The sequence below is a fragment of the Apus apus genome, chromosome 2, assembly GCF_020740795.1.
Source record: "Apus apus isolate bApuApu2 chromosome 2, bApuApu2.pri.cur, whole genome shotgun sequence".
Lineage (NCBI taxonomy): Eukaryota > Metazoa > Chordata > Aves > Apodiformes > Apodidae > Apus > Apus apus.
This window is the reverse complement of record NC_067283.1, coordinates 84,752,915-84,767,644: the sequence shown is the minus strand read 5'-3', so window position 1 is coordinate 84,767,644 and position 14,730 is coordinate 84,752,915. Positions and strand designations below refer to the sequence as shown.

At 43.3% G+C, this 14,730-nt stretch overlaps 1 protein-coding gene across 1 annotated transcript in view; it reads right to left on the bottom strand.

The window, feature by feature from the left end:
* The window catches only part of VWC2 (von Willebrand factor C domain containing 2), a 58,540-nt gene extending 44,068 nt beyond the window's left edge, over positions 1–14,472 (bottom strand). Inside the window, exons 1-3 of the mRNA XM_051610013.1 lie at positions 14,439–14,472; positions 13,069–13,850; positions 4,171–4,300 (exon numbers count right to left, since the gene is read on the bottom strand). Coding sequence (XP_051465973.1) covers positions 4,171–4,300; positions 13,069–13,782 — 844 coding nt within the window. The 5' untranslated portion in view covers positions 13,783–13,850; positions 14,439–14,472. The remainder of the gene's footprint in view (positions 1–4,170; positions 4,301–13,068; positions 13,851–14,438) is intronic.
* Positions 14,473–14,730: the final 258 nt, after the last annotated feature.

Sequence of the window (14,730 nt, the reverse complement as noted above, 5' to 3'; positions counted from 1 at the left end):
GCTCCTTCACAGAGACGGAGGTCCCCACCTGCCATTTAGAGGCACTCTCAAGTCATCCCATGCCTAAACATTTTAATTGCACATAAAGGTACTAAAGCAAGTTTCAGTGAGTCAGCCTCACAGGATGGATATACAAAACTATCACCATTTACCCTCTTTGGCCACATCATGTTACACCTGCACTAGTGGCAACCATTTCAACCATATGATGCATATATTTCAGCCGTAACTACGAACTCAAACATGAAATGAGGTCCTTACTCATCCCACCTGAGACATCTGAAATCTACATCCACAGTAAAGTCTCCCTATTGCATGGCCAGTGAGCACAGACAAGACATGTCCTGTGGATGTTACAGCCCTGAGGACGCATATGATTCTCTGGGCATCAGCACTTTGTATTTTTGACTGTGCAGCTACGATCCTTCGTCGACACAAGTTCAGCTCTCCCTGCTGCAGACACAGAAGCAACACTGACGCACAGACAGATAAATATCAGAAAGGCACCAGGATCAGCTTCATCTTATCTGGGGCAATCTTTCAGCCATATAATGAAATAAAATTCTCTCAGGGACCTCGGAACAAAATGGTTTTTTGGTCTAGCAACCACGCCTCTTCCTGGAGACACCAGCAGGAGCAGGGCCACCCTGAACTCTGTCGACTGCTTCACAGCTGCAAGCTTCAGGCAAAGCAGCATTCAGCTGTGTACGCCTATTAGGGCTATAATACTAGAAAAAGAAGTGGAACAGACAACCAAGGTAATTTAATCTAGCAAGATAATTCACTTACAGTACTACCCACCACCCCCTCCTGCTGCCCCAAATGAATCAGAGACAAGTGCCCAGCTTTTTCCTAATGGAAAGGAAATTGTATGCCTATTATCTTTATCCTTCACTCCACAAACTGTAGAAATGTTTGTACCCGATTCTGTGCACACAGACAGCTTCCTCAGAAGGAGCTACGTTGCTAGTACTGTGAAGTAGGATGGAGAGCTGAATTGGGCACCTATTACTTAAGGCAACTCTCTCAAGTCAGATTTAACTTTCTGGATGTTTTTTCTTGTTGTTGCATTGGTTATCAGAAGCATGAAGCTCAACATGTCAAGCCACACAAGAAGAAAGACACTCCTCTATTGCCCTCTGTCCCCACCCTGGGGGCATGTATATAGGAGAAACACAAAACAGCTCCTTTCCCTGCAGTGACTTTAGACAAAAAGCAGGAAAATTCCCTCTACCCTGAGATTTTCCCAGTGAGATGTCACCTTTTATCCCTTCTGCAGACTACTTTTCAGAGCAAGTATTTAAAGTAGTCGCAGTCCCAGTCCACAAAGAAGAAAATAATATCTGAAGCTATGGAAGTACCTAGGCTCCTTGAAAGTCAGGACGTGATACAGATTATTAAAACCTACATACAAGATTGTTCTTCACTCTGCAGGTTTTCCATTCACTACTTCTTATATTCAAAGTAAGCCTGTACCTATATAAGTGTGCATTTGTGTAAGCCTGATGGACAGCAACCTACCCATTCCTCACCTGAAGGGTTGCCAGCACTTTTGTGGAATTGGGTTGGGAATGTCAGCTACACTCCCTCCTTCCCACAAGGGATAATGCACAGTGTCTCACACCTGCCAAGAGACTGAATTAATAATTCCTAATAATGGCAGGCTTGCACTAGATCTCCTCCATAATTCTTAATCTGACATTTGTATGAAATCTTATCAGTGATGGATGTAGTTGCTTAGCCCTGACCCTGCTGGCGCATCACCAGCAATCTGCAGGTGATTTCCCAGGCAAGCTAGGAAAGTGGTTGTCTGTTATGAAGTGCCAGGGAAGGGAGGGAAATCTGAGTTGGATTTTATGCATTTTTAGCACACAACTGTCAGTGAATGTAGAGAACTCAAACTTCTCCTCTGACCCCTTTCTTGCTTTAGCAAGGATGGGCTGCAGAGCATGACTGAATGCCTTTCAGAGCTCTCACTTTCTTGTCACTCAGGTCATCTGTCTGAGCTCCCTGCACATCACCTGAGCTGTTTTGAGCCACTAACAAGATATCATTGATGTTGTCACTAGAACAATCACCCCTGAAGCACAATATGACGATTGTTTCCCCAACTCACATTCACAGCACATTTGTTCCAGTTGGCTTGAAAATGAGAAGATGAGACAGACTAGGTTTTCCTGCTCAGTAGGTTTTTGCTCCAATCTAATTAAAACCATAAAGCAATTCACTCAAGTTCCTTGCAAACTGCACATGTCCCATGCTTTAAAATAAGCTCTGAAAGAAAACAGCCTGTTTTTTGTTGGTGGTGGTGCTTTGTTTTGCTTTGTTTTGTTTTGTTTTTTTTAAATACACTTCCGAGATGGATAAATTTCTTTGTGATACTATACCAAAACTGTTAAATCAGAAAGCTGAGCTTCTTCTGATCTGTCTTGGTTTTATTGTTATTGTTAAGGAATTTTTTTCATTGTCTAAGAGCTAACAAGGAAAGCCACTCTTGGCGCTCTGACATGCAGAGAAGTGACAGTACAGCTCACTGGAAACAGGCAGCTCTGGTCACCTTGGTCTAAAACTGGGTCAGGGACGCCAGCTTACAGTTATACCCAAGAAATATGCAGGGAACATTGGGAATTCAAATGCTGATGACAAGACCACTGCTTTCCTGCAGGCAGAATTCAGGTAGTTAAGCTCTAATGTTCTGAGAGAAGGCAGCCTCCTCACAACTAAGGCATTTTTTTATGCACAACTTTTTAAAAAGGCCCCAGTTCTGGGAAATGTCAGGGGATCTATGCAAACAGCCAAGCCATGCCCCACACTGCTGTACCACCTTAATCCAAACGCAAGTCACCGCTGGGAGATGGCAACTGCTGTGCATTATGGTGATGCTCGTGGCAGAACATGCCCGACGGAGAGTTGATCCAGATCCAAAAACTACACAGACACAACACTTTGTGCTTGTAAGTGTATCCCTGATACTGAAAACAGACCTTTTGCCTGCCAGAGTCACTCCAACCTCAGGAACTGCAGCTGAGCATGGTGTACACCAAAAGGTTGTGAGCACATTAGGAAGGCTCTTGCCATCAAACAGTTGCTGATGGATCCTCTGGACTGTCTAGGTATGAGACCATCAGCTCCTAAATTCAGCCTTTCTCAGGAACTATTCCTAAATGCCTGTCGTCATCTCCAAAAGCAGAGTGCCCTTAAGCTGTACAGCTGAGAAGAAACTCCTTCAGGGTTGTAACAACCAATTAAGGGATGTGAAGCAATTACTTTTATACCCACACAAATGAAACTCCTCCAATGCAATTAACTATCCCTTATCATCTACTGTTGAATTTACGGAAAGCATATGCTGTACACTCTTTCCTCCTCTAGCTTCTCCACAATTTTAATCAGTTTGTTTCAGCTAATGTAATGGAACCTACCTATTCTAGAGAAATAATACATGGCTGCAAATGACCTGAATATTTTTAAAAGTCTTTTTTTCTTTTAAAATGTAATTTCATTTGAGATTTTGCAGCTTTCATTTCTATTAATAAATTATCATTTCTTCTTTATAAGTGATGAGCTAGTGTATCATGTAATTTTTTCCTCTAAATAGACCAAGACTTTGATCTAATGCAAGCCCTTCCTGGGAGTAGAGAGACTTTCTGTCTAATTTAGTTATGAAAAATATTCAATTAAACTTGGGAGTTTAATTCATTTAGTTATGAAAATTAAATGAGCTCAATAAGGTACATTTGACTTGCCTCAGGAAAAAAAAAAATAAAAATCTCTTAAAGGGGAACAAATAAGAAGGGAGAACAAAAGTAAGTTTTACTGCTCATATTGAAAGGTGCATAACATAAAAAGCCTGAGTTCCGTTTTGTGTGCCTACATAAAACATATTCACAATGAATTCATGTGATATTTATATTTAGAAGCCACACAAATATCTGGTATTAACACCCTAACTGTCTTCTGCGTAACAAAATCCCTCTAGGTCATGGTTGAGTCCATCCCAGTCAGGGGAAGATCTGATTCCTTACACCAGGAAGACACCACCCACACACATATCTTCTCCATCTCTGCTTCGGGAAAAAGAAGATATCGGAATTCTGTTTCAAGACTGGAACAGAGTGACATGGATCTCTCCAACAGAGGCTCCCTCCTAGTTTTGCAGCCACCACTTACCATTTTTGCAGATTGGACAGCACTGGTCGGGCTCATACACCGGATCCACACACTCCGTCTGCGGACACGCCGAGACCGTGCACAGCACTTCACCATTGGCTTCACAGCGACACTTCTCGCAGGGAGAAACCTGGGAACACAAATCCAGTCATCTTTTAACTCTTTCACTCAATGCTCTGCTCAAGTGTACCATGCCTGCCTTCCCATCCACACTGTTCTTTCTTCCATTTTATTTCCTCCTCCCTTTAAAAAATGCTTTTTGTGGGCTGAACAATGCAGAGAGAAGCTGGGCTCCTGAAAAACTACAGAACTGCAGCAGAAATAAACACAGGTTCTGGTCTGAGCCTGCACACTAAATGGGAAAGTCAAAGGGATCTTGGGAACAAGAACATTTTAGACATTTAACTCAATTAAAGCAAAAATTTCCTTACCACATTTCTAATGAAATTCCAGCAAATTAAGTTAATAATTCAGATGAAATCTAGTTTTATTCTATTAGAGGTTCAAAATGTTATATAGCAAAAAACCATTGTATTTAATGAAGAAATTTTTTTCTAAATTAAATATGAAACTTCTTTTAATGGAAATCCTTCTAGCGATTTTTCAAGGTTTGAAAGCTTAGTAGTAGCAGGCAGTTACATTTTATTGCAAGTATTATTTTCAAAGTCAGAAAAAAAACCACCTTTGAATTCAGGTATTTCCCACAGGTTAATTGTATTCGGACCATTCTTGTAATACTTGTAACTTGCCAAAAAGAATTTGGAATTCAAAGAAAGGGGTGAAGCAAGATACAGGGCATCCTTTTTACTTACTGAAACGTTACTGGTTTGGAAAAAACTCTACAGAATAGGAGCACCATGAGATAATTACTTGAATGATCTACTTCAATGAAGTTAATTCCAAACAAAACACCATCAAGGCCCTGCTTAAGAAAAAACATACTTTCAAATGTCTGCATTTGCCAAATGCACAATTCCAGCTGTTCTCTTCAGCATTCCTGACCAGATGCTGAACCTGCATTGCTGACATCCTCTTACATAAGCAGCCAGAGATAAAGGGAAGCAAGGGTGGTAAAGAGCAATAAAGGGTATCCTATAAATTTCACTGCTGTACTGCAACAAACCACACTGGTATATCCATGCTCAGAGCACCTGATGATCATCAGCAACCTGATCTACTACGAGGTGTCCCTGCCCATGCAGGGGGGTGGAACTAGATGATCTTTAAGCTCCTTCCAATGCAAACCACTCTGTGAGCCTATGTAGGTATGTATCAGGCTACTGAGCAACTGACATCATCTACCTGGACCTGTGCAAAGTATTTGACACTGACCTGCATGACATCCTAGCCTCAAAACTGGAAGGATATGGATTCAATTGATTGATCACTCAGTGTGTAAGGAATTGGCTGGATGGTGACACTAAGAAAGCAGTCATCAATGGCTCTCTGTCCAGATGGAGACCAGTGATGACTGACATTCCTCAAGAGTCAGTATTGGGACCAGTTCCACTTAACATCTTTGTCAGTGACATGGACAGTGGGATTGAGCGCACCCTCAGCAAGTTTGCTGACAACACCCAGCTGTGTGGTGTGGTTGACATGCTGGAGGGAAGGGATGCCATCCAGAGGCACCGTGACAGCCTTGAGAGGTGGGCCCATGACAACCTCATGAAGTTGAACAAGGCCAAGTGCAAGGTCTTGCGCATGGGTTGGGGCAACCCCAAGCACAAATACAGGTTGGGTGGAGAATGGATTGAGAACAGCCTTGAGGAGGACCTGGGAGTGCTGGTCAATGAAAACCTCAACATGAACCAGCAATGTGCACCTGCGGCCCAGAAATCCAACCATATCCTGGGCTGCATCAAAAGAAGTGTGGCCAGCAGGTCAAGGGAGATGATTTTCCCCCTTGGAGTACTGTGTCCAGTTCTGAAGCCCTCAATGCAGGGAGGATGTGGACCTGTTGGAGCATGTCCAAAGTGCCACAAAGATGAAGACAGGCTGAGAGAGTTGGGGCTGTTCAGCCTGGAGAAGAGAAGCTCCAGAGAGACCTTACAGCCACCTTCAAGTACCTGAAGGGGGCCTACAGGAAAGCTGGGGAGGGGCTTTTTACCAGGGTGTGTAGTGATAGGACAAGGAATAATGGTTTTAAGCTGGAACAGGGTAGATTTAGGTTAGACGTTAGAAGAAATTCTTTACTGTAAGAGTGGTGAGACACTGGAACAGGTTGCCCAGGGAGACTGTGGATGCCCTTTCTTTCAAAGTGTTCAAGGCCAGGTTGGACAGGGATTTGAGCAACCTGGTCTAGTAGGAGGTGTCTGTGTCCATGCAAGGGGGTTGGAACTAAATGATTTTCAAGGTCCCTTCCAACCCAGACCATTCTAGGATTCTATGATTCTATGATCAGCAATCCTTCAAAGCTATCTGTGCAGACTCTAGGTCTAGTTAAGGATCAATTTTTATTGACCCTTTTTCATTCCAGATTGCAGTTCATGTGAAACAACCATGTGCTGCACTTCTCCAATGAAAGCAGAATAAACTCAAATCTAAAACAAATTATTCTTTGAGAAGAATCATCCAGACATCTAACTTGCACATCATCTGATTTCTTCTCCCCATTTCTTAGGCAGCTCATCACATTTTTCCTCAAATCCATTCTCTGCTTGCTTTTCTCTTTCACATCCTTCTCACCTCTAAGTTCAAACATGCTAATGCTTGCCCAGCACCATCTCCAACTAAATGCTCACCCATGCTTTGCTACCTCTTTTTCCCACCTGCCAGGGCTGTTATTTGCTTATGCACTCACATATCTTCTCTCCCCATCCCTGCTGCTTAGAAAGCCTTAATAGGGTCTCTTTCTGTGTTGCTTTCTGCTTTTATTGCTATTACTTCTTTCAGGCTTCCTTTGCCGGCTACTCACTTCTAGTTTTCTTCTTGCTTTACACTCTATACAGGATAACACCACACCATACATTTATAAAATGCTACAAGGAGGCTGATGGCCAAGTACTGCAGATTTTTATTACAAGATTTGGGACAAGAACTTTGTTCTTTAATTGTTTATTAAGTGCCAAGTCCACTTGCAACTCTAGAGTTATATCCAGAAACAATACTTACTAGGTTATGAAAACTTGCTTTTTATGGATAACTGATTATCTTTTTTAATTAGTCTTACTTGATGAATGCTACTAGAACACCATTCCAAGGATCACACTCAACAAGGCAAACCTTTAGCTTTCAATTGGTTTCAACATTTTTTGCCATCTCTTGATGTACTGGGTTTGCATGGCAAGGTTTTGGTAGCAAGGGGCTACAGGGGTGGTTTCTGTGAGAAAATGTTAGAAGCTTTCCCTATGTCCGACAGAGCCAATGCCACCTGGCTCAAAGACAGACCCACTGTTGGCTAAGGTAATGTCCATTAGCGATGGTGGTAGCACCTCTGGAATAACATAGCTAATGAGGGGGAAAAAAACTGCACACAACCTGCAGCTGGAGAGAGGAGTGAGAATACGTTAGAGGAATAACTCTGCAGACACCAAGACCAGTGCAGAAGAAGTGGCAGGAAATGCTCCAGGTGCCAGAGCAGAGATTCCCCTGCAGCCCCTGTTGAAGACCACGGTGAGGCAGGCTGTACCACTGCAGCCCATTCATGGAGGAGCAGATATCCACCTGCAGCCTGTGGAGAACCCCACAACAGAGCAGATGGATGCCCAAAGAAGGCTGCGACACCATGGGAAGCCCATGCTTGAGCAGGTTCCTGGCAGGACCTATAACCCTGTGTAGAGAGGGCCCACACTGGAGCAGCTTTGCTGGCAGGATTTGTGACCCTGCAAGGGACCCACGCTGGAGGAATCTGTTCCTAAAGGACTGTGCCCCATGGAAAGGACACATGCTGGAACAGTTTGTGAAGAACTGCAGCCAGTGGGAAGGATTAATGTTGGAGATGTTCATAAAGGACTGTCTCCCATGGGAAGAACCCCATGCTGGAGCAAGAGAAGGGTGTAAGGAGTCCTCCCCCTGAGGAGGAAGGAGCAGCAGAAACACTGTGTGATGAACTGACCACAAACGGTATTCCCCATCCCTTGTACTGCTGGTGGGGAGGAGGTAGAGAAATTGGGGGTGAAGTTAAGCTGGGGAAAAAAGCAGGGGTGAGGGAAAGGTGGTTTTAAGATTTGGTTTTACATCTCATTATCCAACTTTGATTTATCGGTAATAAATTAAACCTTCCCTGAATCAAGTCTGTTTTGCCCATGACAGAAATTGCTGCGTGATCTCTCGCTCTCCTTAATTCATGAGCCTTTCATTACATTTTCTCTCCCCTGTCCAGCTTAGGAGGGGAGTGATGGAGTGGCTTTGGGGGTACCTGTCATCCCGCTAGGTCAACCCACCACACTTGAAAAAGATGCAAATTTGCCAGTGATCACAGTTCAACAAGACCAGTAACTACAACAACATGTATTCCCCCTCCCAGGACTCCACTTAGTAGCTGTGCCATTCAGTATTAGAAGTGATGAAAAACTAGAGTATCTGATGATAATCAGGAACAAGACAGCACACAGATGGTATTCTTAAAATCTCTCATCTCTAAAATTTAAATACATTCTAATTAAGTAGGTTGTTTACTAGAATTTCAGATTTGACAGAAGCCTAAAATCTCTAGAACAAGTAGCCATTTAATAAAGCATTGAAAATACTATTGAATGAGCAACAAAACTGATCTAGTCTTTATCTAATAATGATGTTTCAGAATAATGCATTTCCATTCTATACAGTACATACACTTGAAGACGACATCTTTCATAAACACAGTATACTGTTAATGTGATACTGCAGTCACAAATACCCTTCCTGTGTAACTAAAGAACATGGGATTTCAGGGGAATAACTATACTACACCTCTAAGAAGTATTACTGTCGATACAACCCACCAACATGAGTAATGGTGGCAGAGTTAAGGAAGGTCTCCATGTGCTTATTTCTACAAAGTTCTTTTCAGGCACTTACATGAACCTCTGTCACCACAGTGGCTGCTGAAATGATATTAGTGTCAACCTTTAGCTGTTATCTTTGGACTAAACAGTACCGTATTGCTTTTTATCTGTCATCAGGATGCAGCAAGAACTGCAGAAAAACCCCATTTCTTTCTACATCTTAAGAGCAGCTTAATACTTGGAGACATTATTATCACTAGAGACACAATAACACAGTGCATATATGTAACAACAGCTAAAAATTCAGAATGAAAAAGACACATTTGGTCCTTCATTTCCTCTCTTCTATAACGCAAGTGCATTCCGGGCAGTGCAGTTCCTTGTGGCAGCAAATGCAATGAGCATCCCACATGTTCATGTGGGAAAAGACCTGCCCAGCAGCAGTCATGCTTCATGCATCTGACATAACCAGGATGGACTGGAAATAATACAACCTATCTACCTCTCTCTGAAGACTAAAGATACCATGCCTCTGTGGTCTGCGGATGAAGCCAGTAAGTCTACAGCAGCCATAGTTCTGCCTATGCAAAAACTGTGGGAAGACAACAAGAGGAACAGAAGTCTTAAGTATTCATCAGGCAGCCATAAAACCTGTAGATAATAAGAGTACAGATGGCAAAAATCCCCACCTTGTTTAGAATTGTTTAAAGGGAAGTTTATGAGCAGATGTATAAATGGATTTGCAGACCTAAAAACCACACCACTGTGTAAACAGGTAGATTTCCCACTATTGGGGCATGAAGAAAACTGTAGCGTAGTAAACACAGGAGGTGTATCCAGCAACTTAATGTAAATTGTCGTAATTAAGAAGGGACAAAACATTTGCATGCATTGAAGTTCCAGTCCAAAATAACTCAAGCCTTCCTCCTTTCCACATGCCAAACTTTAATTAAACATGAAACAACCCAAAACCAAACCAAAAACAGACCAACAAAAAATCTGTACTAAAAAACCATATAATCTACATTTGGTTCCTTCAGCCTTGACAACACTTAAGTTAAAATACAAATCTTAATCCCAAACTGATCTGATATTGTGCTGGAATCTTTATTAATATTTCCTTGCCACTTGCACAGCTCAGGAGAACATGAATGGGGTCAGATTGAGAAGAATACACATATCTGTTTTGTTTTTACTTATCTATGTCTTCAAAATACCACAGATGTTTAAAAAAACATTTGGGTTTGTTGACTTTCAGATTTCCAAGCTATTCAAAAATAAACATAAATTTTGGTAGGATAGAAATCCAAACAAAACATGCAAAGCAGTAACTTTCAAAAAATGTAGGTCTTTACTAAATCATATTACACTCCTGAAGAGAATGCACGGTCCTTGTAAGGCTTCACATTGTTGTATTACTTTACTGTATATTTACTGTATTACTTTATAAGTCAGCCTGTATTTTCAAATCTTGCTGTAAGACTGAAAAACACCTAGTGGAGCTCAGCAACTTCCAGTTCCAGTGCAGGATTTTATCCTCGTTGCATTTCACCAACTAAGACTTCTGCTCCCAGTTACACTTGAATGGATGCTGTGATCCCTCTGCCATCCTGCCTCATGATACCCTCAGGACAGTAGAGTGGTGTTGCTGGAAACAGAAACAGCTTTATGAGACCTCATCCTGTGTTCATTTTTGTGTAGACATCCATGTCTTTTGAAAACAGAAGAACACATGCATATATAAACATAGGTGAAGCCCGCAGGAAGGACTGTGAATCGAAGAAGAAATGCATCAAACCTCCCATTCCCTGACACACTCAGCTTCTGAGTTAGCACTGGCTCTGGTCAGGGCAATTTTTTGTCATACCAAGCCATTTATTAATTTCATATAAGCAAACTGCCAAACTTGCATGCATATTTACACATCTATGTATAAACGTTTGTACAGATAATGTCACTTAAAAGTTAGATATGAGGTCACCTTTTTCTTCCACTGGTAGTCTTTGCCACAAATAGTAGGTGCAGACACAGAGAAAAAACATATCACTATCCATTTATAACTCCTTCCCTAACCCTAAGCAAGAGATAGCATATTAGTAACCTCTCTAAGACCATCAACTTTAAACTTGAAAAATGACCTTTGAAATCATGTGCAATGACTTGCATTTGCAATTGCTTTCACTGAGTAGCAGCAATCTGACTATCTGTACCACTCCTTGATGGACATCTCCACTGACTGCAGTGGCACGGGCAAACAGCTGCATTTACACCTTTCTGCTCACAATATTGGAACCAACATTGAAACTCTAATGAAAATGAATAAACACGTTGCAGTTCCACTGCCTAACTTGGTAACTTTCCTTGCCCACCTGGAGCAGGCTTCCCTTCTCACTCATGTTTCCAAAGCTGTCTAACACAAAGCAGGAAAGGAACTGATGTTTCACAAGAGGAAAGTTTCAGCACAAGGGCTAACGGCTCAATGGGGTTAAAAAGAAAGCTGAAAGTCAAAGTCTTTTCAAAACATTTCTGTAAATGTCACCATTCCGAATTCTCTTTTTACCAAGACTGTCAGCCACGTTCCAATGTAACCAGGGGCCCTATGCTTTCATCCTCTTCTTACCACACTAAGGTACTTCAGGCTTGCTTTACAGTCATCAATACACCACCAATATATAAAAACACAGAAATGCAACTCATCAAAAGAGCGTGGGGGAACAAGCCTTTTAAACTTCGATACAGAGACCTACAGAGACTCTGTGCAGAAGCATCTGTTTTGGCCAGCCCTCAGAATGAACTTCTCTGAAAAAGGAAGATCTTGAGGGTGACATGGAAACAGGGAGAATGATATGATGCTTCCTGCCACACTATGAAAATCACTAGTGATTTACACATTACTGCCTGAAAGAGAGCAAGAGGAAACACTCTGATTTACTCCAGAGAGAGTAACTCTGCTTCTTACTTTATTTGTCTATTTTTCATTAAGTTGAAGAATGTGAAAATACATTATGCACTAAGTTATATTTCCAAGAAGACACAAATACCATAGACAACCAATGTGGCAACTGATTTACAGCCTTCACAAATACATTTTTTTTTTCTTCATCTTGAGAGGAGCACCAGCTGTCAGCATCCTGAACTGGACTTGTACTCCCTCAAGACATTCAACTCAAAAATCTCAAGTGTGTTCAGAAATGGGTTTTGAATCAGTTCTATACCTAAGAGTCATTTGCAAGCAAATTCTTAGAGCCTACTCACAGATCTCAGCCACAATAAAATCTACAGAGAAAAAGGCAAGGTAAGCAACCAGGGAATTGGTGTTAACTCCAAAACTGTTCAGTGCACTGTAGTAAGTTGCATTTTCAATGATAATGACCTTGCACAGTGGTACTAAAAATGCTCTCCTCTAAAATGATTTCCCTAAACCTAAAGCTTTTCAAGTCCATTGTTTAGGTATCACTGTAATTCAGACTGCAAACCATGCTATTATTAACAGAAAGGCCCACAGTCATTCTCAGAAAGCAAACATTATGCAACCGTGGCAGCACAGTTTAAACAGAAAAAGGTATCATCACAGACTGGTTACTAGAAATAGAAGTCAGCCCACAAAACCCTGCTGGATCCCTGCAAGGTGTAAGTTTCACAGTTAACAGTTAACTAAGGAAGTAAATATAAGTCTGGAAATTCTCATAAAGTCCGTATCACCACCCAAGTAGCATCCCTTCAAATAACATTTTTTACTGTAAATACCAAAGGAATTAGTGAAGATCAGTCCCCTCATTTGAAAATGTTATAGTATCATAGAGCAAGAAAGGTCATGTTTAAGGGGAATATTTTACAATTAAAGTATTAACGCAGAAATGAAAAGGGGAGGGGGAGACCCAGAACGCCCTATGAGAAAGCACTTGAGGAATATAACACCCCTTTAGATGACAGGAGGTCTCACAAAATTACTTTTGGCTTCAGCCCTTACCATGAACTCCTCTAGGGTCTGGTAGGTTTTCCCTCGAAACTCACAGTAGTTCTTCCTCTCCTTGCACTGCGGGCAGCACTGCGTGGTGTCCACATGGACGCAGCGAGGGTGGAGCCTGGGGCACTCGGGCTGGATGCAGAGCGGGCCCTCCTCGGTGCAGAGGCAGGGGCAGGCAGAGGGGCCCGGCGCAAACTTCTCCCCGATGGCATAGACGAAGCCGCTCTCGTCCACGCAGCCTTTCCCACGGTAATCCGGGTAGGCGTACTCCTCTGGAGGCTCGGGAGTGACGCTCGGAACAGCTTCTGGAAGATCCAGATCTTCAGCCACCTGAGGTTCCTCGGGAGCGGCATCCCTTTGCTCTTGGACTTGGATGCTCCCAGATTTACTGCTCGTCCCCTGGCTGTTCCAAGCCTGCTTTTGCTTAGTCCAAGACTCCTTGTTTGAGTAGTTCCTGTTACCTTTGCTCTTCCAGTCCCTGCTGCCCTCCTCCCTCCCGCTCCTGCCGATCTCACTCATTTTCCCTGGGCTTGTCTGGCTATCCCTTGTAGATGTGTGATCCCTCTTTTCCTGGCTTGCTTTTATCTCCTGTTTGTCTTGAGCCTTGGCCAGTTTTTGTACAGGTATGGTAGAGCTACAGAGGGCAACCATGAGGCAGCAGGTTACGAGAAGAGAACTAGAGAGAGCTCCAATTGCCATTGCAGTAGAACTGGGCATCACCTACTGCATCCCACAGGGGACACTGCGCTCACATCGGAGGGAAGCGTTTCACAGATCCACAGTCCCTAGGAAGAGAAGGATTAGGAACACTTCAGCTTCTGCACTTCTTCCCCCCCCCCCCCCCTCCCCCACCGATCCAACATCTCAAACAATATGCAACCTGTCTGGGCAGTTCATGCAAAAGGCAAACAACAGCCTGGTGCTGCATCCCTCCTCCTCCCCCGCTCTGCCAGGTCTTATAAATAGCAGGGCTCTGGACACGGACCGGGCACCTCTGGCTCCCCGAGAGCACCACACAGAACTCGGGGGAGCTGGGATTTACGAAGGCAGGTGCACGAAGAAAACAGAACACTTGGTTATTTCTCCTGTCAAATGACAACACGTGAAGGGGACGGACGCATGCCGAATTACACGGAGCTGCCCTAAACACAGCAGACCCAAGAACAGCAATCAGCCAATTGAGTCCTATCCGCTGACTGCATGCACAGTGATTTCATTAACCTCTTCTTCAGTCTGAAGAGTGCCGTCGTTTCGATATTTTGGTTCGTTTGCTAATACCTACCAGTGAGCACATTTCTGCTAACAACAAGCACATTTCAGCAAGCAGAGCCAAACTACCTGTCTTGCGAACTACCTAAGCAAGCACACATCACCTCTTTCTCCCCGTGCTTTAAAGGCAGAGTCGCTAAGTTTCCGCAGCAGAGGCTCATTTAACCCGCATGCTCCAGGAGTTCGGCAACACTCCCGGCTCCCGTCCTCAAAACATTGCACGCGAAATCGGAAAAAAAAACCCAAGCCACAATACGTACACGACTCCGGCCGCGACAAGCCCAGGCGCTCCAGCCTCCCGGCACGGCCCCACCTCCGCGGTACCGCTCCTCAAAGCCATTTAAAAGCCTCCCCCCTCGGCCCGCCCGCCTCCCCCGGCCCTCACCGGCGGCGGCC